The sequence below is a fragment of the Anabas testudineus genome, chromosome 5, assembly GCF_900324465.2.
Source record: "Anabas testudineus chromosome 5, fAnaTes1.2, whole genome shotgun sequence".
Lineage (NCBI taxonomy): Eukaryota > Metazoa > Chordata > Actinopteri > Anabantiformes > Anabantidae > Anabas > Anabas testudineus.
In genome coordinates this window covers 12,678,179-12,705,749 of record NC_046614.1, presented here as the reverse complement: position 1 = coordinate 12,705,749, position 27,571 = coordinate 12,678,179, and the positions used below count along the sequence as shown (strand labels likewise).

General features: G+C 39.9%; 3 protein-coding genes across 5 annotated transcripts; 1 reads left to right on the top strand and 2 right to left on the bottom strand.

The window, feature by feature from the left end:
* Positions 1-1,468: 1,468 nt before the first annotated feature.
* fancd2 (FA complementation group D2) lies at positions 1,469-12,625 on the bottom strand. Of its 2 annotated transcripts, none has more exons than XM_026350156.1 (44): positions 12,568-12,625; positions 12,265-12,325; positions 11,935-12,069; positions 11,747-11,814; positions 11,553-11,659; positions 11,398-11,449; positions 11,194-11,246; positions 11,025-11,103; positions 10,708-10,832; positions 10,521-10,608; positions 10,320-10,424; positions 10,125-10,225; positions 9,876-9,987; positions 9,749-9,784; positions 9,519-9,665; positions 9,253-9,387; positions 8,707-8,838; positions 8,447-8,554; positions 8,244-8,353; positions 8,095-8,146; positions 7,843-7,962; positions 7,600-7,673; positions 7,360-7,503; positions 7,134-7,234; positions 6,920-7,035; positions 6,706-6,814; positions 6,501-6,599; positions 6,332-6,426; positions 6,095-6,250; positions 5,827-5,943; positions 5,440-5,568; positions 5,222-5,340; positions 5,006-5,116; positions 4,760-4,890; positions 4,576-4,675; positions 4,269-4,391; positions 3,891-3,984; positions 3,550-3,621; positions 3,311-3,349; positions 3,154-3,228; positions 2,953-3,027; positions 2,618-2,764; positions 2,435-2,530; positions 1,469-1,850 (listed from the first exon to the last, which is right to left on the bottom strand). In XM_026350156.1, the coding sequence occupies exons 2-44, from the start codon at positions 12,323-12,325 to the stop codon at positions 1,761-1,763; spliced, it is 4,338 nt and encodes a 1,445-aa protein (XP_026205941.1). In that variant the 5' UTR covers positions 12,568-12,625; the 3' UTR covers positions 1,469-1,760. The 2 variants fall into 2 exon arrangements, with proteins under 2 accessions (XP_026205941.1, XP_026205940.1); XM_026350155.1 differs by lacking the exon at positions 12,568-12,625 and adding an exon at positions 12,522-12,535.
* An 844-nt stretch (positions 12,626-13,469) lies between these two features.
* gpx1b (glutathione peroxidase 1b) lies at positions 13,470-15,315 on the top strand. Its single transcript, XM_026350178.1, has 2 exons — positions 13,470-13,788; positions 14,641-15,315. The coding sequence occupies exons 1-2, from the start codon at positions 13,573-13,575 to the stop codon at positions 14,989-14,991; spliced, it is 567 nt and encodes a 188-aa protein (XP_026205963.1). The 5' UTR covers positions 13,470-13,572; the 3' UTR covers positions 14,992-15,315.
* A 731-nt stretch (positions 15,316-16,046) lies between these two features.
* On the bottom strand, positions 16,047-27,410 carry usp4 (ubiquitin specific peptidase 4 (proto-oncogene)). Of its 2 annotated transcripts, none has more exons than XM_026348534.1 (22): positions 27,226-27,410; positions 25,770-25,897; positions 25,558-25,688; positions 25,348-25,474; positions 25,060-25,205; positions 23,948-24,009; positions 23,644-23,790; positions 23,020-23,137; positions 22,743-22,916; positions 22,488-22,646; positions 22,032-22,256; positions 21,824-21,907; positions 21,621-21,715; positions 21,349-21,531; positions 20,619-20,851; positions 20,249-20,476; positions 20,086-20,156; positions 19,887-20,002; positions 19,633-19,782; positions 18,452-18,555; positions 17,969-18,057; positions 16,047-17,771 (listed from the first exon to the last, which is right to left on the bottom strand). In XM_026348534.1, the coding sequence occupies exons 1-22, from the start codon at positions 27,375-27,377 to the stop codon at positions 17,649-17,651; spliced, it is 3,045 nt and encodes a 1,014-aa protein (XP_026204319.1). In that variant the 5' UTR covers positions 27,378-27,410; the 3' UTR covers positions 16,047-17,648. The 2 variants fall into 2 exon arrangements, with proteins under 2 accessions (XP_026204319.1, XP_026204320.1); XM_026348535.1 differs by having other exon boundaries at positions 20,637-20,851.
* Positions 27,411-27,571: the final 161 nt, after the last annotated feature.

Genomic DNA, 27,571 nt, shown 5'->3' with positions numbered 1-27,571 from the left:
TAGGTACTTTTCAGTCAAACATTAGCACGTTTCACCCACATTGTTTACTCCTGCTAATGTCCACAGTCCATCCAATTACACGAGTTAATAAATGATAAAAACAGAAACAGGTTTCAACAGAATCTACTGGATTTTTACATTGTGCATGTAAACACTTACTTGAATGGATATATTGGACAGAATCAGGTGTTTTAAGCATTAATGCTCAACATGTTGAGGTTTCTTTGCTTGCTTTTACTTTATTGAAGCTTTCTGCTCTCTGTTGTGGTTTATAGTATACTGCTATTGCCATATATTGCTTATTGTGTCGTACAGGTTCCTATACATCTGCTCCGATCTGTAGTGCATCATTATCATCACTTGAGAAAAACGTGTTGCTGGTGGATGGTGAAATTCAAGGGGGTCTCTTTGCCATAAAAACTAGTGGAGAAAAAAAAATGGAAATGTGAATAAAAAGATAGGCGACTTAAGACACGGTGTCATGCAGAGACAAATCCTCAAACTGACTAATGGCAGAATCCCTACAGGATCCTAAAACTAGAGAACAGCTTACTTTATTAGCCTTTGGGTACGTTTTTAAATTTGAACCTTGGAAGTCTTACAACAAATACACCATGAGCACACACACACAGTCACTAATGTAATGTCAACAAGCCACCTCCACAAAGAGGCTTCTAATGACAGCGTCAATCCATGTTTATCCAGGATTTCTAGTTTAGGGACACACTGGTTTGGAAATGTTGACCTTAGTGCTCAGACAGTCTTGTATAATAGCCTACATGCACATAATAGTGTTTTATAGTGGATTTCTCCTTGTGGGCCACTTGTTTCATTTCCTATAGTCCCTTTGACAGGTCAGATACAGCTGAGTTATGTTGTTTGAGACTCAGTCTGGTTGCTACAAGTATGAACCAGGACATGGAAAAATTTAAATCTCAATTAAACTTTCTGAATGAGGTCGAATTAGGTTTTCAGCAGTCCTGCACATGACGACTTGACATGCAGAATGCAGAATGTAGCAGTATGTAAGCTGAAGGATCTGCAAAGGGAACGCTATTAGGTTATTGTAAACCCTGACCTTTGTGTAGAAACTTTGAATCAGTGTTGAAGTCCTGTTTTAACATGTTCAACAACGAGCTCTGAAGAGCGTGTAATTTTAAAGAGCTTGTTTCCCTTCATTTAAGGCTCACATCCCTTGTCATAGGATTTGCTAGGAACAAAGATCAGTGTTCGGTCTTTGGGATGTGATGTTCTTTTCCCAGACTTCACTAATCACCACAAAGTGACACAAAGTCTGCTTTGTATTATTCACTTTGATTATTTTTGTCACTGTTAACTGCAGAATGAGAAGGCCAATCCCAGCTGTTGACGTGGTGATTTCATAAAACATCCTGGCAAGGTTGTTCTTGAAAAAAAAAAAGCTCCTAAACTCGGTGAGATTTTACCTAATTAAATAAAATAAATTAACTGACAATTCATATTTTATTTTGTCACCAGCGAATACAATAAAAGCCCTTTCTTTAGAACATCAGCATTGAAAACACCTAATTACTAGGCATGTTTCATCTTCAACATAAAGTGAATCCTTTATAATGTCATATATTCTATAATGTGCTTGCAGTGTTACTGCCACATTCCAAGAGCTGTAAATATACAGTATGTTGATATTATTGAACATCACCTGCACATTGCACCATGAACACAATCATTCAATACATTTGAAACAATTTATTATTCTGTTAGGTAGAAAGTAGAAAGTGTTACTCAGAGTCATCTGTAATATCATCCTGATCCATATCTTCTTTTCTTCCTGTAATCTCTTTACTTTCCTCAGAGTCACTATCTTCGGCCTGCAGAAAGCACACCAGACACATTTTCATAAACATGCAGATTTCTGGACCAGTTTACATGAAGCAGAAATTCAGATGCTTCTGAACACGGTGTCTTAGGACTGACAACATATCATTTCAGTTTCCCTGTTAACTAATCATTAGCTTGCTGGAAAGCTCTGACACTTGTCTAATCAGTGCTGTTTTAACTGCCTCTTAACAGATCAGTAAAATCTTAAGGTTTATTTAGTTTGCTCTTGCTACTAAATTTCCATATTTCCTCCCAGTCTGCACTTTTCAAAAGGAACACAGGAAGTTTTAAATATATGCTCACATGAATTATTCCAACTACAGTAAATGTTGAACTTTAATAAATTTAATAATTTAACATATATAATTCTATGAAGACTTTGGTCAATTTAGTTAAGTTCTGTCAAAAATGGTACAGATTTACGCTTTTATTTGTTATAGGAATATCTAAAACAATAGTCATATTTTTCTTTCCTAGTTTTTCATATGTGTATGAAACATGAATACAATAAAATGTTAACATTTATAGACACTTTTGCTGAGAGATTGGCCAAAACATGCAAATAAAAAAGTACCTCATCCTCCGATTGTCCCTGAGGCTGCATTGAACGTTCCTCCTCTTCCTCCTCCTCATCACTTGCTTGTGACCTCTGAGACAGAATCTCTTCGCCCTGCCAAATACAGCATATCATCCTTCTAGACTAAAGATGACTCAAATTGCAAAGAGGCACATTAATACAAGTACAACAACATCGTACCTTCAGGTTGCGATTCTTCAGGTTGCCTATCCAAAATGCTTCCTGACAGTTGTTGAGAATCAGCATGGCCTTCACTCTGTACACAAACAGCTCAAGGCTCTTCTTTAAGGCTGGTACATGGTTGGTCAGGCTTGTATCCTGGTGAATCTGAGCACATGAAGACAATGGTAGTTAATGACCACCTGAAGATCAACATACTGTATGTTCTGTTCAGACTTTCTATGGTTGCCTTTTTTCTAATGTCACATAAATAATTAAACTGCTTGATTAATAGATTTCCCAGCAGTGCGTGCAGAGCGATTAGACAGGAATTAAAGGGTGTGACATATGGCTACCTTTGAGTGCCCACACATGTGATGCAGCTGCCTGGTGCTGAGCTGGAAGGTCTTCAGTAAGCTCTGGACATCCATCTTAAAGACAATACAGCAGCATTTTTTTTATTAACAACAAAGAAGGCTTTTCTGTAGTTGTGACTATCAAGTCATATTTATACATAATTTCACATTTATATTAAGTGTAGTTGATTTCATTTGTACCTTATGCCTTTTGAAACTGTAGTCCAGCAGTGGCATCCCCAACTTCAGGAAAGACTCCAAGAAAAGGCGTCCATACTACCAATAACAATATTATACCTGTTACTACAGCATCTACAGCTGCCTGGGAAATCATTTTCCCCATGCACAACCAACTTACCTTCAGGCATACATTCAGCACAGGCCTAGAGTCAAACACCTGAAATAATAAATAGGTAAGCAGATACAGTTAAATTCAATACAATAAATGAAATATATGGGATGGGTCTAAATGATCATTTAAGTTCAAAAGTAATGACATAGAACACCTAACCCAGTAGTTAACTAAATACTGGAAACAGGAGAGGTCAGCTTACTGTACATTTACAACTACATGATTATCCTGACAGACAAATGTACCTTAACTAGGTTGACCAGGATGTGAAAATCTCTGACAGCCAGGTTCCACGTCAGCAGCTTCTCACTCTGGGCCTAAAAGAAGAACATGAGCAACATGGTCTAACTCATGTGAATCATTAGGAACAATTGAGGATAAACTAATTAAGTATGCATAAATTAATACACAATACATTTTTGGTTAGTTAATTAATTAATTATCATTTTGGCATTTATACGTTTAATACTATGGTTGTTGATTTGCCATTTGCAAGTTCTTAGAGGAGCAGTCTGTAAAGTACATAGAAATACACTGTTCACTGCAAATACAATACGTATGTTTAGTGCAACACTCAGTGGCTGACCTCAGTATTGTCACTGATTTTTCCAGCAGGAATCTTCTTGACTGCTTTTTCCAGCTTGGCCATCAAAACTTTATAGAACACCAAGATTGTCTGCCTGTAAAGAAAAGAAAGCGAAAATAGTGGAAGGATGACCAACAGAATAATAATATTATAAAGGAATATACTCTTTACACTAAACACAGAAATTCCCTAATATGACAAAAAATATTTTAATCAAAACAAAAGATCAACTTGTCCACTTGTAAATCAAATTATGTAGATCAAATTAAAGCAGCGATCAAATTAATGGAATAAATAAACTTTCAGTAAATTGAAAGTGTCCTTCTATTATAATCTAACATAACTAAGCACAAAGAAATGATGGAGGTGAGGATCTACCTGCTCAGAGTGGGCCACGACGCAGAGCTCTCATCTTTTGATGCATTGAGGAGCTCAGGGATTCCTTCTCCAGCTATTTCCTCCACTGCCTTCAGAACATCATCAACAAGCTCCAGGTAAATGCTGCAAAGTGATGGCAGTGACACATAAATAAAAAATTAAAAAAAGAAATGAATGTTCACACATAACATAAAGCAATACCAAATGTGATACTATGCTGTTACCCATCATGCTGTATATACCAGTAACAATGTTCTGTATGTATGTATGTGATTCTATATGCAACTTTTCTGATATGCAGACATACCTTAGCAGAGCATGAAGTGCTTCATTGAACTTGTTCCCTCGCTCCTTCTCTCCACTGGCTGTTACCCAGCTCTGGCTCAGGAAACCCTTTGCTAAGGAAGCTAGAGGGAAAACTCATCCAATTACATCACATCCTTTTTAATAGTACATACTTTCATTTAAATGAGGCAACATGTCAGACAGACCTGTCTGCTCTCTGTAGGCAGCAGAGTTCCCTCCTTTCTCAGACACAGTGGCCAGAAGCTGGGACAGACACAGTGCTGTGCTGAGACTTGGCATTGTACTACGGAAGTTTACAAGGTACTCGAAGCTGTGTCTAAACAGAACAAAACAGGAGGCAAAGGTACAATCTGTCATGACTCAAAATACGAAAATAATGTACTCAATATTATTGTTATCCTTTGTCCCTTGCAGCCTCCTTTATTACTCACTTTATGAGCTGCTCCAGTGTCAGCTCAGCACCTCCTTCTTTGAGTCGTCCAGCCAAAACTCCCAGAGCCTTCTTTAGCAAGCTCCGCTGACCTGGCTGACTGAATCCAGACCTGACAAATGCATACCATGATATAAGGGAATTCAGTCGGGGACAGAGATACGTTAACACTTCCAAAGAAATACTGCTCTAATAGATGTCCCATGGTCCTTCTCACCAGCTGAAGGTGGTGTTCAGGACCTGCACTAGCAGCTGGTAAGCTGATGACATCAGTTGGTGCTCATGCACATCTGTTGCAGGTCCATCCACAACACCATTGTTTTCAGATAGCAGTGTCTGTCAAAAGGGCCAAATGTAAAGAGGCATATGGTGAATATTTCATTAAAGTTGGAAAATATATTTTTTCTAATAACTCAAGAGTGTGTGATTTTGTACCTGAAAATAGTTGTGGCAGTTTTCTAGGTGCGAGCAGAGGGCCGGCAACAACTGGACACAGCAGGAAGCGATATCCTTAGAGCTCCTTTGTTGTAGGTGGGAGAACCCAACACTCTTATCTGTCCTTCCCTGCAGAAGAAAGTAGTTGATTACACTTTGACTCAAAAAGAGCTAGATTTCACCAACTTATACAGCTGTACCTAAATGTCACTGTCACTCAGATGTTCTTAATGTCATGTCATAGATTACTATCATTTGCCTGTATCAAATTAAATCTAGATTACCATATTTGACTTTTTCCTGTTTGGTCCTCCCTGTTAAAGGCATTGCCTGCAAATGTTCTGCTTCTGTTCTGATGCTCACTCTGTAGAAAGTTTTTTTTTGTACCTTAAGGAAAGGAGCTCTCTTTGCAGGGGAGGCTGTAAGACTGAACTCGAGTTTGCGGAGCATATCCTCCAGAAGGAAAACCAGTTCAGCAGGACCCAGCAGAACCTCCTCTCGCACCTAAAGCACGAAAGAATATCAGATTCACTGGCATATATTACATAAATTCACTTTAACACAATGTTTTAAAATGTAGTTTTATTACTAAGACTGCCTGCTTTTACAGGAAAACTAAAGTTACTGTATTTATTATGCTTAATCTTTTTCTCACCTCAGTGTGGAGCTCAGAGTCCAGCTGAGTGCGAGAGAGCAAACCACACTGCAGCACGCTAAGCACCTCCATGTCCAGCTCCCTGAAAAACTGCCTGTAGGCTCCCAGATTTACCCCTTGTCGGACCTCTTTTTCTTTTTCCTTTTCTGACTGATCCTTTAGCACAAACAGAATCACCTTTTTTTTTTTTTAATTGGTTTTATTAAAAATAGATTAACATGAGAGGTCAAGGTTTACCTGCTGCGTCTCAACAGCATCAGTCGTCTCATCAAGCTGCGAGCTGCTTTCAGAGGAGCTCTTACCAGGGGCCTTCCTCTTCTTTCCTGTGCCATCTAAAAAAAAACATATGCGAGTTAAGCAGTCACATAAGCAATAATACTTCAGAGTTTTTGGTTTCTTCTGTCACCTTTCTTTGTCTTATTCACAGCAGTAATGGAACCAATTACAGCTCCATCTGTGCTCTCTCCATCAAAGTTAGCAACAGGTGGAACATAGCCAGGTGATCCTGAAACACAAAGTGGAAATAGAGCATATCATTCTTAAATCTTAGAATTCCTACCACACTGGATCAGATTAGGAGGCCTTCAGGTTTTGATGATTATAAAACTCACCAGCCAAAGACTTCTCCAACAGTGTCTGTAGGTAGGTGACATTCTGCAGACGAGTCATCACTTTCATCTTCATCTCAGTTTCTTTTTGACTACAAAATGCATTTATGACCTACCACAAAAATAGGGGTATGGCAGCTTTAGTCACATATCGCCTACTTTTGAGGACAACTTTGTCCAACCTGCAAGGCCTATTTGAAAAATAAAATGCAGCTACCTCTCTGAACCAGTTGATGGTGTGAAAGAGCAAAGTACAGAGGTACTCCCTCTCTACTTTTGACAGGCTCTCAACCTTCTCTACTATATCCATGTCGGTGAGGATAAGGGGGCAACCTGTGGCAAAGCAAATATAAACAGGCAGATGCAAATTGTTTTGCAGCCACATGCATGAGAACAAACTGGCTTGTATAAGAGAGTTACTTCTTCCTCACCCAGCAGAGCATCAATCTCCTCTAGGTTTCCCTGGTGTTGTTTCTCCTCACATAGTCTCAGGAGGCGAAAAAATGGTGATAGACAGAGAGGAGACACACGCCTGCACAAAATAATCAAATGTAAAGTCTTATTGATTGAAGTAAGGGTTTAAATAGAAATGATAAACTGAATTTGTGAATCTGATGATAATGTAATGTACAGGTCAGTAGGAGTGGTAGTACTGACCTGTGTGTCTTCTTAGTTGGACCCTGCTGCTCTGCTTTGTTCAGCATCTCTTGAGCCAAAAGAGGCAGCAGGTTGATAGCAATGCCTCCCTGACTCTCCTCCTCATCCAGGTTGTACATCACACGGGCCGGAAAAGGAAAGGAACTGAGATACACAGGAGGGAATGATTACACCAGTTATAGGGATAAATAATTAAGGATAGTTTCTGTTTGTTTTCTGATGCTGCTGTTTATAACTAACCCTGTTATTTCCGGACCCAGATCCACCACAAAGTCATCCTGAAAGTCATCTAGGACACTCTTTCCAATATGTTCCTAATCACATAAAGACCAAAATGCATATTACGTAGCTGCACCTACTAAGCTGGTTGCAAGTCAACAATGTGTCAATAAACAAACTAACTTGACACACAATCATAAATCAATAAATTAATAAAAGAGTGATTGGTAAACAAAGTGTTGGAAGAATTAGTTTATGACACACCTGCACCTGTGGGTCCAAGGTAGAGGTCAGGATCAGATTGGCCAGTTCATCATAGTACAGAGCTGCAGCGTCAGGTGTGCTTTCACTGCTCGACTTCACCAGCTCCAACAAGGCTATCACCTACAACAAGCCAAATGCATTAACATAAATGTGCTATCCAAACAAATCCAAATAAACTGAACAGAAAGGAAAAATAAAGAAAAGCTAGCTATTCACAGATGATTGTTTGCTTTTATTGTTCCTATTATTTACCTGTCTGAACGTCTCCTGGGGTAGTGATCCATTCTGTGACTCCTTCACTCGCCTGAATGTGGACAAAGAGTGTGACCAATAAATAGAAAGCTAAAGAGACAGAATGAAAATTCAGCTTTTATATATATATATATATTTTTTTTTTTTACCTAAAGGCCCCCATGCTGCCTACAATCATGACAGCACCTATAATGCCAATTCGTTTGTACTTGGGCACAGTGCTGGAAAGCTGTTTGCGGATCACGATGTGCATGTCATCCTGAGGGGAAAAGAAAATAAGAAGCAGGTCAACAGAGAAAAAAACAACAAAGGTAAAAAAATGTGTTGAATTAAAGGTTCAGTGAGCAGTGACCTGGATGTGAGCGCCTTGCTGCTGCTGCCCAAATGCCAGCCTGCTTAGGAGATGGAAGAGTCTTCGGATCTGCTGGGGCGCAAGGTTGTCCATATAGTCCAGGATTCCCTGTTTTAAATACACAATGGTAAGATACTCAATATGAACATCACCATAAGAACCAACCAACCAAAACCTGTGTGTACAATGTTGATTTCATTATACAGATTTTCTAAATGTTTCAAATTACCAGCATTAACAGAGTTGAAACACGCCATTACCTTGACAAAAACAGCATACAGAGACATTTCTGAGGGTTTTTCTGTAACCAGGCCACAGAGCAGTTCCAAAGCCACATCAACCTCCCCATTCACACCACTGCACACATGGGTCACTAAAGAGCCCACCACCTCCTAAAAAATATCAGACATGACTCGGGTTCGTTTATATTAAAACACATTGTTAAGAGAAAACTGTAAAACAGTTAATCATATTGTCACACTCTGCACTCATGCTATCTTACTGTTTTGGTATATACACAGCCTTCACCCATACACACATAACTGACGGACCCCAGGACCGGATAGCCCGGTTCCCACACACACAGACATACACACACACAGACATACACACATACACATAATCACACCCACTCACACTGTGTACATTCTTATATCACATGACTATAAATAAAAGAACACTGTCTGTGTCTCATCTGTCTGATTGCAGGGTTTCTTAGCAAGGAGGGAAATCATCATAGGTGAAATTCATCATAGGTGACAATCTCCTGACACACATTGATATACTTAAGTCTATGTCAGACTCACCTGCTGGCAGTAAGAATCAAACGCAGTGAATGAGTGTCTGTACATGTGTCCACCAAAAGGCACCACGCAAGGGTCTGTGGAGCGCAGCAAACTCTGAGCCAGAGCCAGGATGGAGGGGAAATAGCCTCGCATAACCTACAGTGCCATCAGTTACAAGTACAACATATTTAACAAAGAACAATGAAATACCACATGCGCAAAAAAGATTTTAAGTGCCACATTGTTCATAGAAAATTTTAAGCTTGCATGTCTGCAGACTGACCCACCTGAGAATAGTCTCTGAAGGTCCTCTGTAGCAGAGCCTCCTGGATCAGTCCAGTCCTCACTTTGAGCTTCAGCACCCTCTCTGCTCCCCGTCGGCTCTGGTTAGCGTTTGTGGAGTGGAGGATGAACAGTGCCAACAAATCTAGTACCTGAAATGGAACAGTAGAGACATTTGTGAGAGATAGTCACATTCACTCACAGACATGCAAATAAAAACTAAAATAACATTCACCTTATGGTCGTCTGCCTCATCCACAGACTCTATTGCCTAATGAAAAACAAATTACAACATAAATTAGCTATAAAAACATAAATATTACAAAACAAGAATTTTTTTTTATTTTTTTATTTATTCCCACCTTCAGCCAAGCCTCCGAAATTGTTTTCTGGAATCGCACTGCTGACTTGATGCCGTCCAGTGTCAATGTAACGCTGTCCTGGCTGCTGCCAGCTGCTGGTGTGGAAGCAGGCCTGCTCCAGAACAAAATGTATTAGATTAAACCACCAGGAATACAACACCAACAGCCCTCTGGTGTACTCCAACACAGGTTCCTGATTATATTTGTTAATGTGAAGGTGTCATTGAAGTGGAATCTGTGGTGTCTTACAGTGCTGCTCCTTTGCTCTTCATGCGGTTCTGAGAGGCCTGCAACACTGGGGGAAGAACACACTGCTCCAATTCCAGCTTCTTACGAAGATTACACACCACCTACACAAACAAGATTTCAAACAAAGCAACAATAATAAGGTAAAAATATTAGTACAGGTATTAAAATGCTGTAAACATGACTCAGAGATCTAACCTCATACGCATCAGAGGCTGAGACAGAGTGAAGGATAAACTTGACGACCACAGGTAGGTCCTCCAGTTGCACAGCGGTCAATGTAGACATAACTGCTTCTCGAACCTACAGTAAGATAACACACAGCAACATGTATCTTTGAAGTAAGATCCAGCAGTACTTTATGAATCCACCAAAACTGAGTATATATATGTGTACTACCTCAGTCAGTAATGAGGAACTGAGGTTCAGACTAGAGAGGGCATCCAGAATGGGGACAGTCAACTGAGTGTTCTCTTGGAGTAAAGAGCTACAGAGAATCGTGAGGAGAGCAACGTTACGTTTAAAACCACACATACTGTACAGTACAAGAACTACAGCTCAACAGTAGAGATTTCTTGGTCCATACTTAAGCTGCCTGGCTATGTCATTGTGCTGGGAGTCCTCCAGTATCTCTGGCAGACTGGTGATGATGTCACGCTGAACCTCCACTGGTGCTACCGACACCAGCTCCATGAGTTTCACTGCCAGCTCCTTCAAACACAGAACCAGGCCAAAAAGAGGGTAGAAGTAAACAAGAAAAATCACAATAAGGAACTAAATGCAGGAATACATAATTATAGACCTAATGATCAGCAAAAACGAAAACACTGTTACAACTTTAATAGCTGTAATAACTGAGTATGTAAGTATGACAACAAAACCTATCATCACTGAAATTACTACCTTGCTGTCCACAACTCTGTCAAGCCATTTGAGCTGGTTAATAATAATGCGTGGAATACTGAGCCCACCATCTCCAGTACTGTGAGGGATAGAACAAGATGACATTTATAAATGAGAGAAAACTGTGAGAAATAATGCAAAATACGGAGAAGAGAAGAGTAATACTAACCCATCCAACATAAATTCAGGAAGCTTCTCGAGCAGCGTGTTTATAATGTAAGTCTGCAATAAAAAAACAAAAGCAGATTTGTATTTTTAGAAGATAGTGTAGCCAATACACATTTGCATGCCTGATAACAACAAGAAACATTGTGTATTTGTTTTTCGGGGCACATTCTGTGTGAAAGAGCAGCTTTCTATGGCACAATCGTACCTGCAGCATCTCAATCGCCAGCAGCATGCGTAGTAGACTTTCATGGAATGAGCTGACAGAAAAACAAGAGAAGAGGAAATATGTCAGCAGTGTAGTGGTTTCCTCCATTTTAAAGTCAAATTAAAGAGACGCCCTGCAGCGCTGCGTTCAGTTACCTGGCATCTCCATCCGACAGCTGTGGAACACATGGTAGGAGGCAGTTCCTAAATCTCTCAGGGTCCTCAATATGAGACTCCAATCCAGAGATAAACTCCTGTATAATCTGACCAATAAAACGTCAATGAAGCATAACTGTCCTGTGCTAAATACCTCGATTTCTTGTGTGTATGAGGATGATGCTTATACTTACTCCTGGATACCTGGGGCTCTTCTGTAATTGTTGCTGTATCCTTTTTTGGAAAACTATTTGGTCAACAGCTGGATAGAGAAAGATAAAGAGGAAAAGGATTAGGAAAAGACAACATTAACAAACTAATTTCATTCATTTCATTTTTTAATTTTTCCATCATGTTAGAAACTTAAATTCAGTATGTGTACCTATCTCGTTGGACGTGCCACCTTGTTTCAAAGTGACACCAGCATCTCTCAGAAACACTGCAAATACACTTTGATTTGCTTCCTCTACAACATCTCCTTTAGGCTGGCGACCAGTGCTGCGGCTCTTCTTTGCCTCTGTGGGAGTGATATTTAGAAATGTGTCTAATTGGTGCAGTTTGTAGTTCATGAGGATGTTGAAACAGCAATATGTAAAACATCCTTTCACAGGATGCCATGCTGCTGATGTACTTATTCTACTTTAAGTGGGAATAATACAGCTCAGTTACAGGGTAGATTGATGAACTGCTGTGACGCCCATGTGAAACTTACTAGTGGTGATAGCTGTTGCTTCTCCTTTGTCCACAGAGGTGCGTCGCTTTTTACGCATCATCTGATGAAATATAAAGATAAGACACTGATAAGATAAGTGTTTTATAGTAGTGGCCAGCATCCGCAGTGACTACACAAGCTAATGTGTCCTGGTAGCTTCTTCTAATAAAACACAACACTACACTGTAGCTAGAGAAATAATTCAATAGCTGTAACACATATGCGACGTAATAGTTCATTTAAGTATGCAACGTTACATTCATGTTATGTCGTTTAGGTGTCTGAATCATTCAGAAAACTCACGTTTAACAGGCACAAAAAGTCAGAAGATGACCACAAAACAGAAGTTACCAAACAAACCTCCGCGCCAATGTGCTCCGCGCGTCAGCTGCGTCACGGTTAGGGATCATCGTCGTGTAGCTTAGCTCAGCTAACTCGGCGTTTGGTTGAAAATAAATGACACACACGTCTGAGATTTATCAGATAAATTATTTTGTACAAATCTTATTTATTTGACTTTATGTGATGTGACTTTTGTCTCTATCGTAAAATATAAAGTAGGGCTCTGTTCGACAGTACGACTAAAACAATACATTTCAGACGATCCCTAGATTGCTCGACAGGGTCAACGTGTTTTCTCAGACAGCTCACCCGTTGTCGGGCGGGGTTTGGACTCGCTTCAGCTGTAAAGTACAAAGTTTCTATCCGGGATACTCCTTCAATGAAATCAGGCATACCCAGAGAACCACAAGTGCGCAACCTATTCAAAGACTATGTACTTAATCGAGCTGGTTCGCTGTTTCCCGCCTACACAAGTTTGTCTAGTAATAACGTAAACTTACACTTACTTAACTCATTTATTAATTCGAGTCATTTCGTTTTTAATATACCACATCATGTCGTTCCCAACGTGTAGCAGCAGCAGCTATCTTGCAAAGAGTCGCAAAGCCCTAAAACAAGCAAAACAACTCTCTTTGTATATCAAATAAACTACTGCTCACATTAGCATATTGTCTGATATGTTGTCGAAATTGGGATATTAAATAAAACGTTATGACATTATGAATGGTGGCAGAAAAGTATATGATTTCTCATTTCCCATTTTTCTGCCATGGTTCACTTGGCTCACACGTCTCACATGCTACTGGGCGTGAACTATCTTGAGAGCTAAATACAGACTCTTGGACCGCATTTGAAAGGTTGGCTCCGGAGGGCAGAGGAGGCAGAGTGATCGTAGGTCACATCGGTACTAGTGGTAATCTGGGAAAAGGGATAGGTCTCCCAAAAAAATAAAAGAAATAAAATAAAATGGCTGCACCATTTTACAGCTTCACTGCAAAACTGTTGACAGGAGAAGCGTTTAGTTTCTCCTCCCTGAAGGGCAAAGTTGTCCTCATCGAGAATGTGGCGTCTCTCTGAGGTACGACCATCAGGGATTACACCCAGATGAACGAGCTCCACCAGCGCTTCGCCGGCAAGGGGCTTGTAATCCTGGGGGTGCCCTGCAACCAGTTCGGCCATCAGGTGAGAAGATGCAGATTATTAGTTTACACTGGGTGAGGATGGTTTGGAAGTTTGAACGTATTTACGGAAGCCGAGATCACCACTTCGCCTTCTTCTTTCACTCATGTCTCAAGTCATGTGCTGTTTAGATGAAGTTTTTTCCGGAAATAGCTCATTTCCACTTTTAGCTTTTGTGAACTGAATTAACAATCCATTTAATTATTATTTACCCATTGAGGCAATTTTAGGTCAGCTTTATTTAAACTTTCAGCTTTTTAATCCACTGGTTCAATTGCAACAGATGCATTAGTCCAATTAATTTGTCACAATTGCCACTCAAAAGGTCAAATATGAAAAGTGCTTTTTAAATTCATGTCACAGTTGCTGTCAGTAGTTGCAGCAATGAGGGAATGTTAGGAAAGAGGAAACTGTGGGCACGGTGGCTGAGTTGCCAAACAACTAACAGAAGGCAATATGAGGTTTTGAAGATGTTGCTTGTGACTGCATGTGAATTTTTATTGCTTCAGTCATTATTATGAAGCACGCAATAAGCAACCGTTTCCTCTCAACCATTACTGATCTGTAAAGAATAGTATATTTTCCCTTCAATTACCTATCAAGGTTGCAATTTTGGACTAATCACAAATTGTGATTTTTGGACTGCTGAAAGTTTGACTTCCAAGTATCCCTTTAATGCTTCAGGCTATGGATTTAGGATTGTTTTTAACTCTGTATCTGGGGATCACACCCACACAAAGCTCTATTATAATTCCTGTAATAAATATCTACAGGAACATGATGCAGTGATTATTTTAAAAAGATGCAAATGTGCCTGTACAACAGCACCTAACACAATGTTATCAACCCATGCAGGAGAACTGCAAGAACGAAGAAATCCTTCTGTCCCTGAAGTATGTCCGTCCTGGAAATGGCTTTGAGCCAAAGTTTCAGCTCCTGGAGAAGGTGGATGTGAATGGGAAGGATGCTCATCCCTTGTTCACGTTTCTGAAGGAGAGTCTCCCATTCCCCTTTGACGAGCCAGCCACGCTGATGACCGACCCAAAGTTTATCATCTGGAGCCCAGTCTGCAGGAGCGACGTGGCCTGGAACTTTGAGAAGTTCCTCATTGGTCCTGACGGAGCGCCATTCAGGCGTTACAGCAGGAAGTTCCTCACCAGTGACATCGAGGGAGACATCAAGACGCTCCTCAACCAAGCTAACTAGTGACCCGTCCTCAGAAATGTTGTTTATCCATCCCACAGCTTCCAATTGCACTAGTCTATTAGCACAATGCTTGTGTGTATAACCAGTTCATATAGTTCCTGTAGCTGGTTTACAACACTTTTCCAGACGACAGTGCTCTGTTGTACACAATGACTGTGTTCTCAGTTTTTACTTGATGAAGACATCCTCTAAAACCATGATGTGAGGAGGGTATCTGATAAAATGTAAACAGGTGAACGTCTCAGTTTCATTGAGTGCATGTACAGCACTGTGTGGTTTGATGTATTAAGAGGAGCAATAAAAGCATTTGTATCAAACACTTCAGACTGCGTCTAAATGAATTGTAAGATTTCAAATTCCTACTTCTGACACCATTGGAAACACAGATTTAGATTTATAGAATTAACATTAACTGATATGTTAAATTGAACCTCAATAGAAAAGGATGAATTTAAACTTCATCTTCAAACTTGTATGAACATCTTCTATAAATACTACTTATTTCTTACTTCACCATTTGTAAGAGCATTAAGAATTACAGCTATAACACACAGGTTAAATTATAGGTTTGCACAAAAAGCTGCTGTTTGTCTGGTTACTGTACCTGATTACATGTCGTCACTCATTTGACAATGTGTCAGCATAGTTGGCATATAATTAAGTTTGCATAATCTGCAAATACACTGTTACACAATACATAAAGTATTTCATAACTACCACTGAAATTAAGCCAGTTCTGATTTTTTTTTTTTTTTTTTTTTTTGGTACATGCAATTAGTCCAAGCAAACCACCTTGTTGAGGCTTCCAGTCTTTATTGTACTTTTAAATATTTTCAGTTAAAAACAAATACTGCAGATATTGGCAATAAGATAAATATGAGGACAAAAATTTATACACCTATTTAAAATGTGATTATTTACATCTCCCGTTGTTGAGTGTGAGTTGCTGCCATGATTTAGGGAGAAGAAAAGATTTGCTGCATTTAACAGCTGAATTTATTTTCTATAAAGTATCTGGGGAACGGATATAATTTAAAGCTCTTTTTAGTCACAGGCATAAATGATTGTGTTTTGGTTTCTATCTCTGAGCGACATAATGTTGGCAAAGCCAACCAGTACAGAGGACAGATGCCAGATTTGGAGATATCGACATAGTGTTATGAAAGAAAGTCCAGAGTTTGAGCCACAGAACATGATTCATGGCAACAGATCAATTATTACTAACTGGTATCTGGTATCACATTTGTTACCGAGTAGAAGCACGTGTACTCCATTTTATACTCAGTTGTTCACATAAAACTCATAACATGTGCTTCCTGTTTTCTTATGCCGACACCAGAAACCATTTAGATGTATTTTAATAACTGAGTAGTGTACAGCTGTCCAGCCCCCAACAAACGACAGGTGTAGATTTTTCCTCATGAGCAAATTCAAGTTTCATGAAAAAAGCACCACTTTTATACTAGTTTATTTTGCTTCACTCAGTGTGCTTTGAAGATATCAAATAACATAGCCATTTCAATACAGAGCTGCAGTAATGTACAAGACTAATAAGGACAAGCCATTGCAGGTGAGCTAGGGGTCCGATCAGGCAGCAATCGAAAGATGCTTAAAAGACACATTAAAATGATCTGGAAGTGTATGACAGACCATAACCCTTAATGCTAAGGCCAAACCATACAAATTTGTAATGTCTAGTTACACCAGAAGCAGGTAGATAATGTACTCATGGAGAATTCAAAGTGCCTCCTTTTTAGTCAGGTTGCAGGAATCAAAAGGCCGCCTTTGCAATGCAATTACAAAAAATAAAAACAAAAATTGGTAGCAGGGTAAAAGCCTCCTGCAAGTTTAGGGTCTGAAAGCGTCAAAAGAACGAAAGGTGAAGGGTGCTCAAGAGCAGGGCCAAAAAACAGCTTCTGCCGGCTTGACAGCTTCTTCATGTCAAGACCTGGATGTTAAAAGCCTTGAAACAAGACATCCCCTCTGTGGTTTAGACTGCATCAGCGACGCAGCAGGTGACGAGAACTACTACTACAGCTACTCTGCACCAGCACCTTCCCCATCAGTAATCCACTCGAAACATTTTATACTCAGTTGGTGTAATGTCACAGGATTCTTTCAACAAGCATATTGATGGGTGGGCACATCCCACCATTTTGGACTCGAACACAGAAATAAATGTATGCTTAAGTCTTAAGAGTTGGTACATTTAATCATAAATATCTTAGATCGCTTTGGTTGAATCAAGATGTGCATTTGGCTTTTTTTTTTTTTTTTTCTTTCTTTTTTTAATATTACCGACTGTTGTTTTGGGCAACAGAAACATTTGTTTATCTATACATTTCAGGGCACTTCTAACATTATGTTTATCTAGTTAGAGGATTTATCCCTTTATTCTCCCTCCAGACCAGTAAACTAAGTTCAGAAATCAGTAGGCCACTCGCTGTGGGGAGGAAGTCACTCAGGTCACTCTTCAGACAAGGCTGTTGGCTCTAGCTGAACATATAAAATAAAAATCAAATAAAACATGGGGAAGGTAGAGTTAATAATGTTACATTTGTGTAGTCACCTCTGCCACTAAAGTATCTTTGTGTGTGCACCCAAGTGTCTCTATTTGCCATATGCTTTTCAGTGCGTTTCACTTCACATCAGGGTCCTCAGTTTGTGTCCATGTGGTCGTCGGCTGCTTCAGGAGCTCCTCCCAGCGACGCCGATGGCTGAGGTTTAGAGGGGACTTCTTCGTCTCTGCGTTGATAGAACAGCACGTAGGCTGCTTTAGTCTGCAAGGAGAGGGCAAGGATAGGATTACTCTACAAAAACAGGGACACTCGACACCAATGACAAAAAGCCAAGGAGGACTTCTCTATCAACTATCATTCAATAGACAAAAAACAAAACATTCACTGTATACTACATGTTTGAGGGGACTGCACTCTGTGAGACACAGATTTATGAACATTAAAGAGTCAAAACCCACCACAATCTGGTCCTCTGAGGCAGATGAGACACTGCTGTCGTCAAAATAATACCACTTTCCATCCACTTTATTCTTGCCATAAGCTGTGTCTGTCGGCCAAAAGGAGAACAGTGTCAACAAACAGCTATTCAGGTTAAATGTTTACCTAGTAAGAGATAAAAATCTTACCAAGCCAGTTCATTCTGAATGGGCAAACCAAATACAAACAACCAAAAAAAAAAAAAGAGAGAAAAAAAGGGAAGCGTTCATAGACAGAGAACAATAATGTCTCAGATACTTTGCCACATTAAAATTTAACCGATTAGCGTCCATGGAGACTTGTTTTTCAGCAGCCCATCTGCTGACACATACAATGTGTATGTTTCAAGACTAAACAAACTTAGTTGGCAAAGGACCTGATGAGTAGTTTATTATGGACAAAAAATAGCTTAATGGTTTTTTACAAAAACAGAGAAACAAGGAAAAAACTAAACATCAACTTACAGTGACCCCCTCCCATTCCTCCATAGTGGTTTGACACGGCAATGAGGTCATATATGTAAGGGCCAGCCTTAGGATCACACACAAACTCAGACATGTTCAGATCCCTGAAAGAAAAAAAAAAAACACATTACCTGCCAGGCAAACTATTATCACAGCCACACTATAACTGAGGCGTAAAACCTGCATAAACACAAGGTGCAGAGAAGACTAACTCAAATGCAAGAGACACCATGTAGGTCTATGTTTAGTCCATCGTTAGGGAGCATGACTCAGCATGATTCAGCATTTTCAAAGCAGGATTTTAGTAACTTTTTTCTGTTTCCTGGTTTCCAATGCATCAAGCTGTACAACAGAGACAGTATATGTTGTAAAGAGCCAGACATGTTACTGAAATCCTGAGGCAACTTCTCAATTTTACCACAGAGGAAAATTTGCACTGTGCCATTGTATAAAGGTTAATGACTCATGTAGAGTAGTTACACAACCACAGTAGATAAGCACAGTAAGAACACAGGTTGAAATGTCATTTAGAGGGTGTCAGTTATCTGAGTCAAGAGTCCATTTCTTAATAATACAATACATATTTCCTCATTCCAACCCCCAATCAGTTTATTCTGAGTTTCAGACTATAGCACCCTCTAGTGTATATGTCCCACATGAAGTGCAGTACTTTCAGTTCCTCTGGCACAATCTTCAAATTATTTCCTTTGGGCCTTGTTCCTGAGAAAATTCTAGGTTAGATTCATGACGTGTTTTTAAAACACACATTTGCTTGTTGTACTTGCATTTTTATACTGAACAATGTCATTGCACTCGTAAGTTGAAGGTGCAGTCTATTTGTTCCTGCTCACCGTGAACTGGTGAAAAAGGTTCATTTTTCTTAAAAAGAGTGAAATGTGCAACTGCGGCTGATTTTGTTACGGGTGTGTAAATGTAACACAAGCTAAACTTTGACATCTTTCTTATAGTTATATATACGAATACATTTTGTATGATTCATTTTACATTAATCTTACCGTAGAGGTCTTATTGTACAGCATAATACCAAACCATACAGGGGAATGCTTGGTAAAGCTGGTCTTTGAAAGGCTTGTTTGAGTCATTGCCCATCAGCTGGCTGTAGAGGAAATCTAAATTTTCCCAATAATGTGTAGTCATGCTGACAAATTCTGCCTACATACCTGATAGGGAAGTCCACCACAGTGTCCAGCTTGTCCCTCCAGCACCGGTTGTAGGAGAAACGCTTTAGGTGAACTACGAGAATGCGAGGCAATGACCACAAGTCAAACTTTTTTGTGGCCTGTTGGTGTTTCTTACAGGTGGGACAATACCTAAGAAAAAAAAAAAGAAATAAATGTATATTATTTATGCAGCACTAGTGGCTAAAAGAAATGGAGCCCTGACAATAAATCAAGCCGTGGCTGTGAATTTTTACCATGGATCATGTTCTCCAAGAGTCTCCATCGTTGTAAAGAGTTCGATGCATTCTCTCAGAGCGACTGTGGCTTTCTTTTTTTGGGGCTGGAGCATGCTGTCATGCTTTTCATAGGCCTGCACACAGTATTTACAGACATATTAGTGGACTGTTTGCATATTCTGTTCCAGCACTGTCTCGTAAATGTTAACTCACTGACCTCTGCCTCCTGTTCATCATAACACAGCTTCTTTGACTCTGCGTCCCAGTCAATCGCCACCGTGGAATGTGCTGCAGAGAGATGGAGGAGCCATGTCAACTCCAAGTGGCTTTGAAAAATAAAATACTAAAAGCAAGTGTAAATTTGAAAGAGTAACACTAACGATTAAGTTTGAGGACATTTCCATCACAAGGCAATGGGCTGATGTTGGCTGTTCCGTAGGAGTTGACTATGCTGAAGTCGAAGAGCTTGGCTGGCAAAGAGGACAGCTTGGCATCTTCTTTAGACCCATTTTCCAAGTCAGAGGTCTCCTCTTCTTCCTCTTCAGACTGGCCATTCTCTGGCTCCGGACTGACCTGGTGGTCCATGGCCTCCTCTTCCCCTGAACAGACTGAGACAACCATGAAATTTCATCACTTCTGAATTTTCTTAATTAACATAAATATAAACATATACTCATGGGTAACATCTATCTAATCAGTGTTTCCTTTACATTCATTTGAAAATGGTTATTAATTATACCAGCTGATTACCATCATATAGCCCATTACTTTCGTTGCAGGTCACTGAGTGGTTGCTGCCATTACTGGAGCTGGCACTGCAAGAGGCTCCATCGGACAGGGGGCTGCTACAACCACCCAGACAGGCATTGACTCTAGATGATGTGGAACATTCAGGAGCCTGGCTGCAGCTGGCAAAGGTGGCTGAGGCTGAGGCTGAGGCCCTGCTTTCACCATTAGGGCTCTGGGTGTGTTTTACATAGCGTCTGCAACAGAGAACAACAAAGATTAACACACAACAGCCTAAACTGAATATGGCAAAGACTTGCTCAGCATGCATCTGTCAGATTATCAGCCACCTAAGTTACAGTTGTCCTTTAAAATTTAAATGCCATTCATCCAATTATTTCTCTTCACACTGGCTAGAAACACTTTCACTTTTATTTATTGCTAGTCAGACATCGCACAATCGCTGTTCTCGAAATGATCCAAAATGCAGAAGTACATTTTTGATCAGTCAAAAAGGACACATCACACCAGTGTTCATATCTCTGCACTGGCTTCCAGTAGCTGTCTGTATCAAGTTCAAAGCTCTGAAAACCCTCATCCTGATCTACAGCCCCTCTGGCCCACTGAGCTAAAAGATAGCAAAAGATCACAAGTCGCCCCACAATTAAGGAACAAACCATCTAACTCTGCTTTGTTTGCCTTGCCTTGGATAAAAGCACCTGCCAAATAACTAAATGTAAGTGTGGATTCTTACCCAATCCTCTCTAGGATCTTGTCGTACAGAACATCTGCTATGAGGTTGTGTCTGGGCACGGTGATGAGTAAAGGCTGGCCAAACAGCATAGTGCTTGTGGAGCTTCCACCATGCTTTGAGTGGCGCTCCCTGAAATATACAGGCAGGTTCATTCTCTCACTGTCCTCCTCTTGAACCTCATACCTGTAAGAAGCACAAACACAATTATTAGACTCACTCACAAAAAAACAATTAACAAAAGAAAATATGGCAATATCAACAACTAGACTTACACAAATATATCATCTTTTTCCATGATTTGATTGAGGTTATCATCCCGTCTATAAATTTTATGAAACCTATGATTGTAAACATCCGCTACCACCATCTAGAAAGACAAGAGAACTGAAACTGTTAGCACATCATTAAACCTAAGACAAAGAAATATAAAGTGATTTCACTTCATTTTAGTGCTGTTGAAGGAGGATGTTCTAACATTTTCTTGAGGGATTCCACTGAGTTTGGACAAGGCGCTGCACAGGTCTGTCACTGTACCCAGCTTGGGGACCACCACTCGATACTGTCAGACAAAGGGGAAAAAAATATTATGAACTGCACCGTTTTAAAAATGGAATGGTAGTATTATTTAGTTGATATTAATTAGTCTTAGTTTAACTGAAGTCAAATTTAGAACTTCAACTTACCTGTGTGGGTCTAGACTGAGGGTCTGACCGCACTAGAAATACCTCCATGGTACGATCCTTCTTCATGGGCAGAGGCAGTGTGAGGTAGCAGAAGGGGTCAAAGGTTACAGACACCTTAGAGCACTCTGGACACACCAACGTGGATTTGAAGAGGCCGTGGAAAATATCAACTATAATAGAGTCATTGCGCAAGCGGTGGTTTGTCCAGGCTTCCTTGGCAACAATCTACAATTACATAGCCAATGAAGAAAAACGTTCATTAAATGGAATTTTTAAAAACTCATTGCAAGATGAGAAAACTGTCCAATGTGTAGTGCTGGGCAGTACTGGGCACAACAAAGCCAGAATATCAACAATTAAGTACAATCACAGTCTATAATTAGACTCAGTCTTTGAATTAAGTGTTTAGTAATCTAGTACAGCAAATTATTATTTTTCAATTTTTATGTCCTATACCTCATCAGGACGGCCCTCTGCATCCCTCAGGGCCAGATAAGGCTTTTTTTTGACACGGTTCAGATCTTCATGAAGCCCATCAAGCAGAAAGGCTAAAAGCTCCTGGGAGTCCTGCTGCTGGTAGCCTGAAAACTGGGGGGCAAAGCGTCCAACCTGGGTCTGGAAATAAATCAAACATGTTAGATACTTTGTAACTTTAAGTTTAGTAATGGATGACCAGATTCACTTAAGAAAGGCTTATTTGACACAACTAACTTTGAAGGTGCGTGGAGCCACATAGCTGCTGCGGCTCAGCCACATCTGCTTTACTAGATCAGCATAGGCCTCTGCAATCTCCCCCCTCATTCCCAGGGGATTCTCTCTGTTAATCTCTGCCTCATACTGATCATTGAGGAAGTATTCTGTGAGTGGAGATGCATTGCTCAGGCACTTGAGGAAGAAGAAATAAAAGGTGATTATGACAGCATTAACACCCAAAAAACACAATGACATCGTGTGAAATTATGTTCTATCTGCAACATTATGTTTTTACCTGGAGAGCAGAGTTCATGAAGCATGTGTTGCCCAAATTACTGAGACCACAAAGGCCAGGCTGCGACTGCGACTCTCTGTAGTTGTAGGAAGAGCTGTATGAATTGTAGCTTCCCAATCTGTTGGAAGAGCAGATCTGTTACTGTTAAATGACAACAAAAACAGATGAAATGTATGTACAGGGTTCAGTGCAAACTGAGCGTAGGACAAAAAGTACAAGTACAAGCTAAATAAAGACCTAATGAAGACCATGTAGGTAGTTTGACTTGTTACTGAAAAACAGCTGACATATCTGAAGACCTAAACACCCTATTCTTGCTCTCTGTACTCAGTTAATGCAAATCATTTAACCATTTTCATCTTTTATCTTTTATCTGGCAGATGTTTAGTTCCATTAATCATCAACACTTAATTCAATATGTAATCATACTTTACTTAACATAACATTAACTGGTACACAAATACATTAGGCTAAGTTAACTGCTAATGCTAAATTAAAAAGGAAAACAAAGCAACGCCAGCCCTGTGCCACACACAGGAGAGTGGATGCTCATGGGAGGCAAAGGGCACTCTGTGCATGTGCAGTGAAGGGAGAAACATACATATCAGAGAATAAATCTCTTGCCTGTTGCCAGAGGACGAGCTGTTATTGAGTGTGTAGCCAGGGCTACAGCCGCTGTCGCCGTTGGTTACTGTTGAAGAGATACTAGCTGATGAGTTGGAGGCAAGTTTTGGGGAGGTAGTGAAATTCCTGGATGGGGTTGTACTGGATCTGTTGACAAAATGAAAAGGCTTGTTTCAGAAAAAAAAAACATATTTACACATCAACTCTAAAATGTAATATTGTGTATACTGACATATATAACTTACGAAAAAACCTCTAAAACTCAATTCTAAGTAAAAAAATTCATTTTTCCTCTGTTGCTTACTTAGGATGGGAGGCTTGTCTCGGCCATGTGCCATCCTCATTCTTGCATTCAATCACAAGCACCTGTGGGAAAACAAGCTAAATAAGATCCAGGCTGGCACAACTGACTGTCATGTCAGAGATATCTTGTCACAGGCTTAAATTTACTGTAATACTTTACATAAGCCAACTGCTGCCAAGCTTCAGCAGCTGCAGGTATGTCTTTCAACTGCACTTTAATGTGTAAGTAATGTAATCTTAAATTCTCTATTACAACAACAAACAAACTACGCTGCCTGGCCAAAAAAAGTCCCCACTTGTATCTTACTATGCAAACACTATGAGAACCTTCCACTAATAAATTACTGCAGTGATTAATATGTTTCATCTGGCAACACGGTGAGGTCAGCTGACTACCTGAATGTACGAATAACCAGATTTTTTCCCATCAATGGATTTGTATTCCCTGATGCCTAGGGCATAAAGATAACATTGCCAGGATTAATTGGCCTCAAAGTCTAAAAGACTGGTTCAGGAAACATGGTTTGGCCACCACAGAGTCCATGTTGAGAATCTTTGGATGTGTTGGAAGACCTTAGACGGCGACCCTTTCATCAATACAAGATATTGGCAAAAATGAATGCATAAGCTTATCAAACTGATGCCAATATGAATACGTGGTGTAATCAAAGAAAAAGACTGTCCAGGAAATATTAGAGTGAGTGACTTTTTTTGACTAGGCATTGTACACTGACATCTAATTTACAGCAAAGTTCCATGTATGTATATAAAGGGACATAAATGTTAGTAATTCCATTACTTTTGCCATTTCTTACAACATGGAATTTGGCTTAAAAAAGTACAATACAATTGAACCATAATCAGACCTTGGTGACAGTCTCAACAAGAATTGCACATTAAAACCTTAATATACATTTCATTCCATGGATTGTGTGTTGTATTGCATTAGACTGTTAGATGTTCCCTTTACCTTGTACTATTCTAATAGATGAATTATAAATGCTTAATGAGAACCACTGAGTGTTACTGGGCTAAATGTGTTCTTCAAAAGAAGAGACAGAGCGTCTATCAGTCATATGAAGGTTTTTTTTAATAACACATTTTCTACTTTACCTGCCCCTGAAAGAGACCAGCATCTTGAACAGTGCTGTCTGGCTTGTTCAGCTGCTCATAGGTGTTGCTCATATACTTGTTCCAGAGCCGTGTCTCCTTCTCTGATGGGATATTGAAGAGCTTCCTCATCTCCTTCTCTATAGTATCTGGAAAGGGTAGGTGATTTTCAAAACTTACTTATTATATTTTTTCTTACTTTTAACACAATTTTTTGCTTACTTTTATCTAAAGTACCTGATAATGTTCAGCGTAAAGCTGAACAAATAGAACAATAATATAGATTCTCACCTATAGTATCAGCTTTACTGAAATGACGTGTAACTACATTGTCCATGTTGTCATTCTCACATAAGTTCAGCTCCAGCAGATAAACTTCCACCTTACAGTGTTTGACAAACATGCCATGTTCAACAACCTATAAAACAAGAAGGCATTTAAGAGCCTATATCACAGGTGAATGTTTAAAAAAAACAAAAAAAACATCTGCAATAGCATTACCTTCCTGACAATGGGTCTCTGGCCCTCAAGGCAGCCGTACCAGCTGACAAGCTTATTCCACGCCTCGGTGGGTACAAGGACATAATCCAGCTCATCTATAAGGTGATCTTTCAGGGCCTGAGTATCCTGGTCTTTAAGGAAAAACACAACAATCAGCAAAGGCTTTTATTCTATGTGTAAGATTTGTGATGTAATCAAACTTGTTTCTATACCTGAAAACAGTCCAGAGTTATCAATTGGTCCTGGATACAGGCTACGTTCTCCGACATTATACATGTCCCAACTGTCAAATCCAACGTACTTCTTCCATTGTTTGAACCACCGGCTGTCTATTAGATACCTAAAACAAAATCATTGGTAACAGTAAACAAACGCATCATACTTTGATAAAATCTGCAATGTCTTCTGTACCTGTAACATTCATATTTCACAAAGGATTTGTGGTCTCCTGGTATATGTAGGGTATCAAGCAAGGATAGAAAAGGCAAAGGATCCGAAGATGATGAAATCCACAAGGTTTAGAGAGGCACAGGCTTATGCCACCCCAGAACATTACGCAACACCAAACTGCCTTGACACTTGCAGATATAGTAACAGCAAGCTAGTTTGACTTAATCTCATCCCAAGCAAGAATCTCCTTTAGTTAATAGGCTTGTGAGCAAGTATTCACAAAGTAAGAGTAATAAAGTGAACTTTTATCCAACGGGCTCAAATGACAAGTACCTTGATCAAAGTAAGGCATATGATCCTTTTTACCTGAGCTTTCCTCAAGCTATTCAACAGTACAAACTTGTTTGTGGGAAATCATACATTTAAATTTGATAACTGTAAAATGTGATATTTGTTTTAACCCCAATATCATAAAACACTACAAAAAGAAAACATCTGATATATGTTGATACATGTTGACTGTGTGTAACCAGTAGTTGACAAACTGTTAAATACCATAGCTTGTTCTTCCCTTAATACCAATTTCTTTCAACAAAGTAAAGTGAAATGATCATCTGACAGCTTAATGTTTCAGTATCCACTGGATAATAACCTTCTTAAATACACCTCGTTGCATTAAGACCAGGCCAACATTACTTATTATCAGAAACAATGTTAACTGGGTTATCATTGGTTACTAGTAGTTTAAGAAATAAGATTAAATGGCACGTTACTACATGCCGGTGAAGACACAACTTATTTTTCTTCTGAGCCCATTTCCTGATGACTACTCATGTAGCAAGGAGCCGGTTTAACTGGCAGAACCCACCACCTGAATCCAAAGGCCTGTTCTACCAGCCGATTACCCCCCGCAAGCTAATGTGTCCCAAAACAGGCATTAACGTTTAAATAAGTTACTGTACAAATCAGCCACTTTACTGCCTCTGTTAGCTCGGCTGTTTGTGATAAACACAATTAGCTGTTCAGGTTAATACGTGTATTACTGTTTAACAGAGACCTTTCACGTTGAAGCTGCTAGCGTGCTAACTTGTTAAACATTAGCTGGCCAAATATTCAGTAATGTTAGCACAGCAGCTTTCGATTTCACACTTAAAACCATTGATGCCGTTAGCTTCCTAGCTTTAGCTTGTTAGCAGTTCCGGCTTTCCTCCTAGCTAACGTTAGCTAGCTAATGCTAACTGAATCACTCAGATAACGTTGGCCTTTGCTCATTCTCACCATTCGTCGCCCTTTTTCAGAGTTGTTTTCAGAAGTGACCCAATCGCCTGTTTTTGACTTTCGGTTGAAGGAGCTGGCATTTGTGCGGCTACCGGCTCCGAGTCAGAGTCTGCCGCGCCACCCGACTCGGGTCCGCCTCCCTCGGCCATCATGCAGCGAGTGTGCCGGTATCGTGAACGCGCGGATGGAAGAGCTTCAGAAATGCTCTTCCTCTACGGTCGGTCCGGAGTTGAGCTGCTGCTGCTGCTGCTGCTGCTGCTGCTGCTCTACACGGACTGATCCTTGATGAGTTGAATGCTAATGGATTGTTTCCGAATAAAAAAACGTGTATTGGTATGATCTCAAA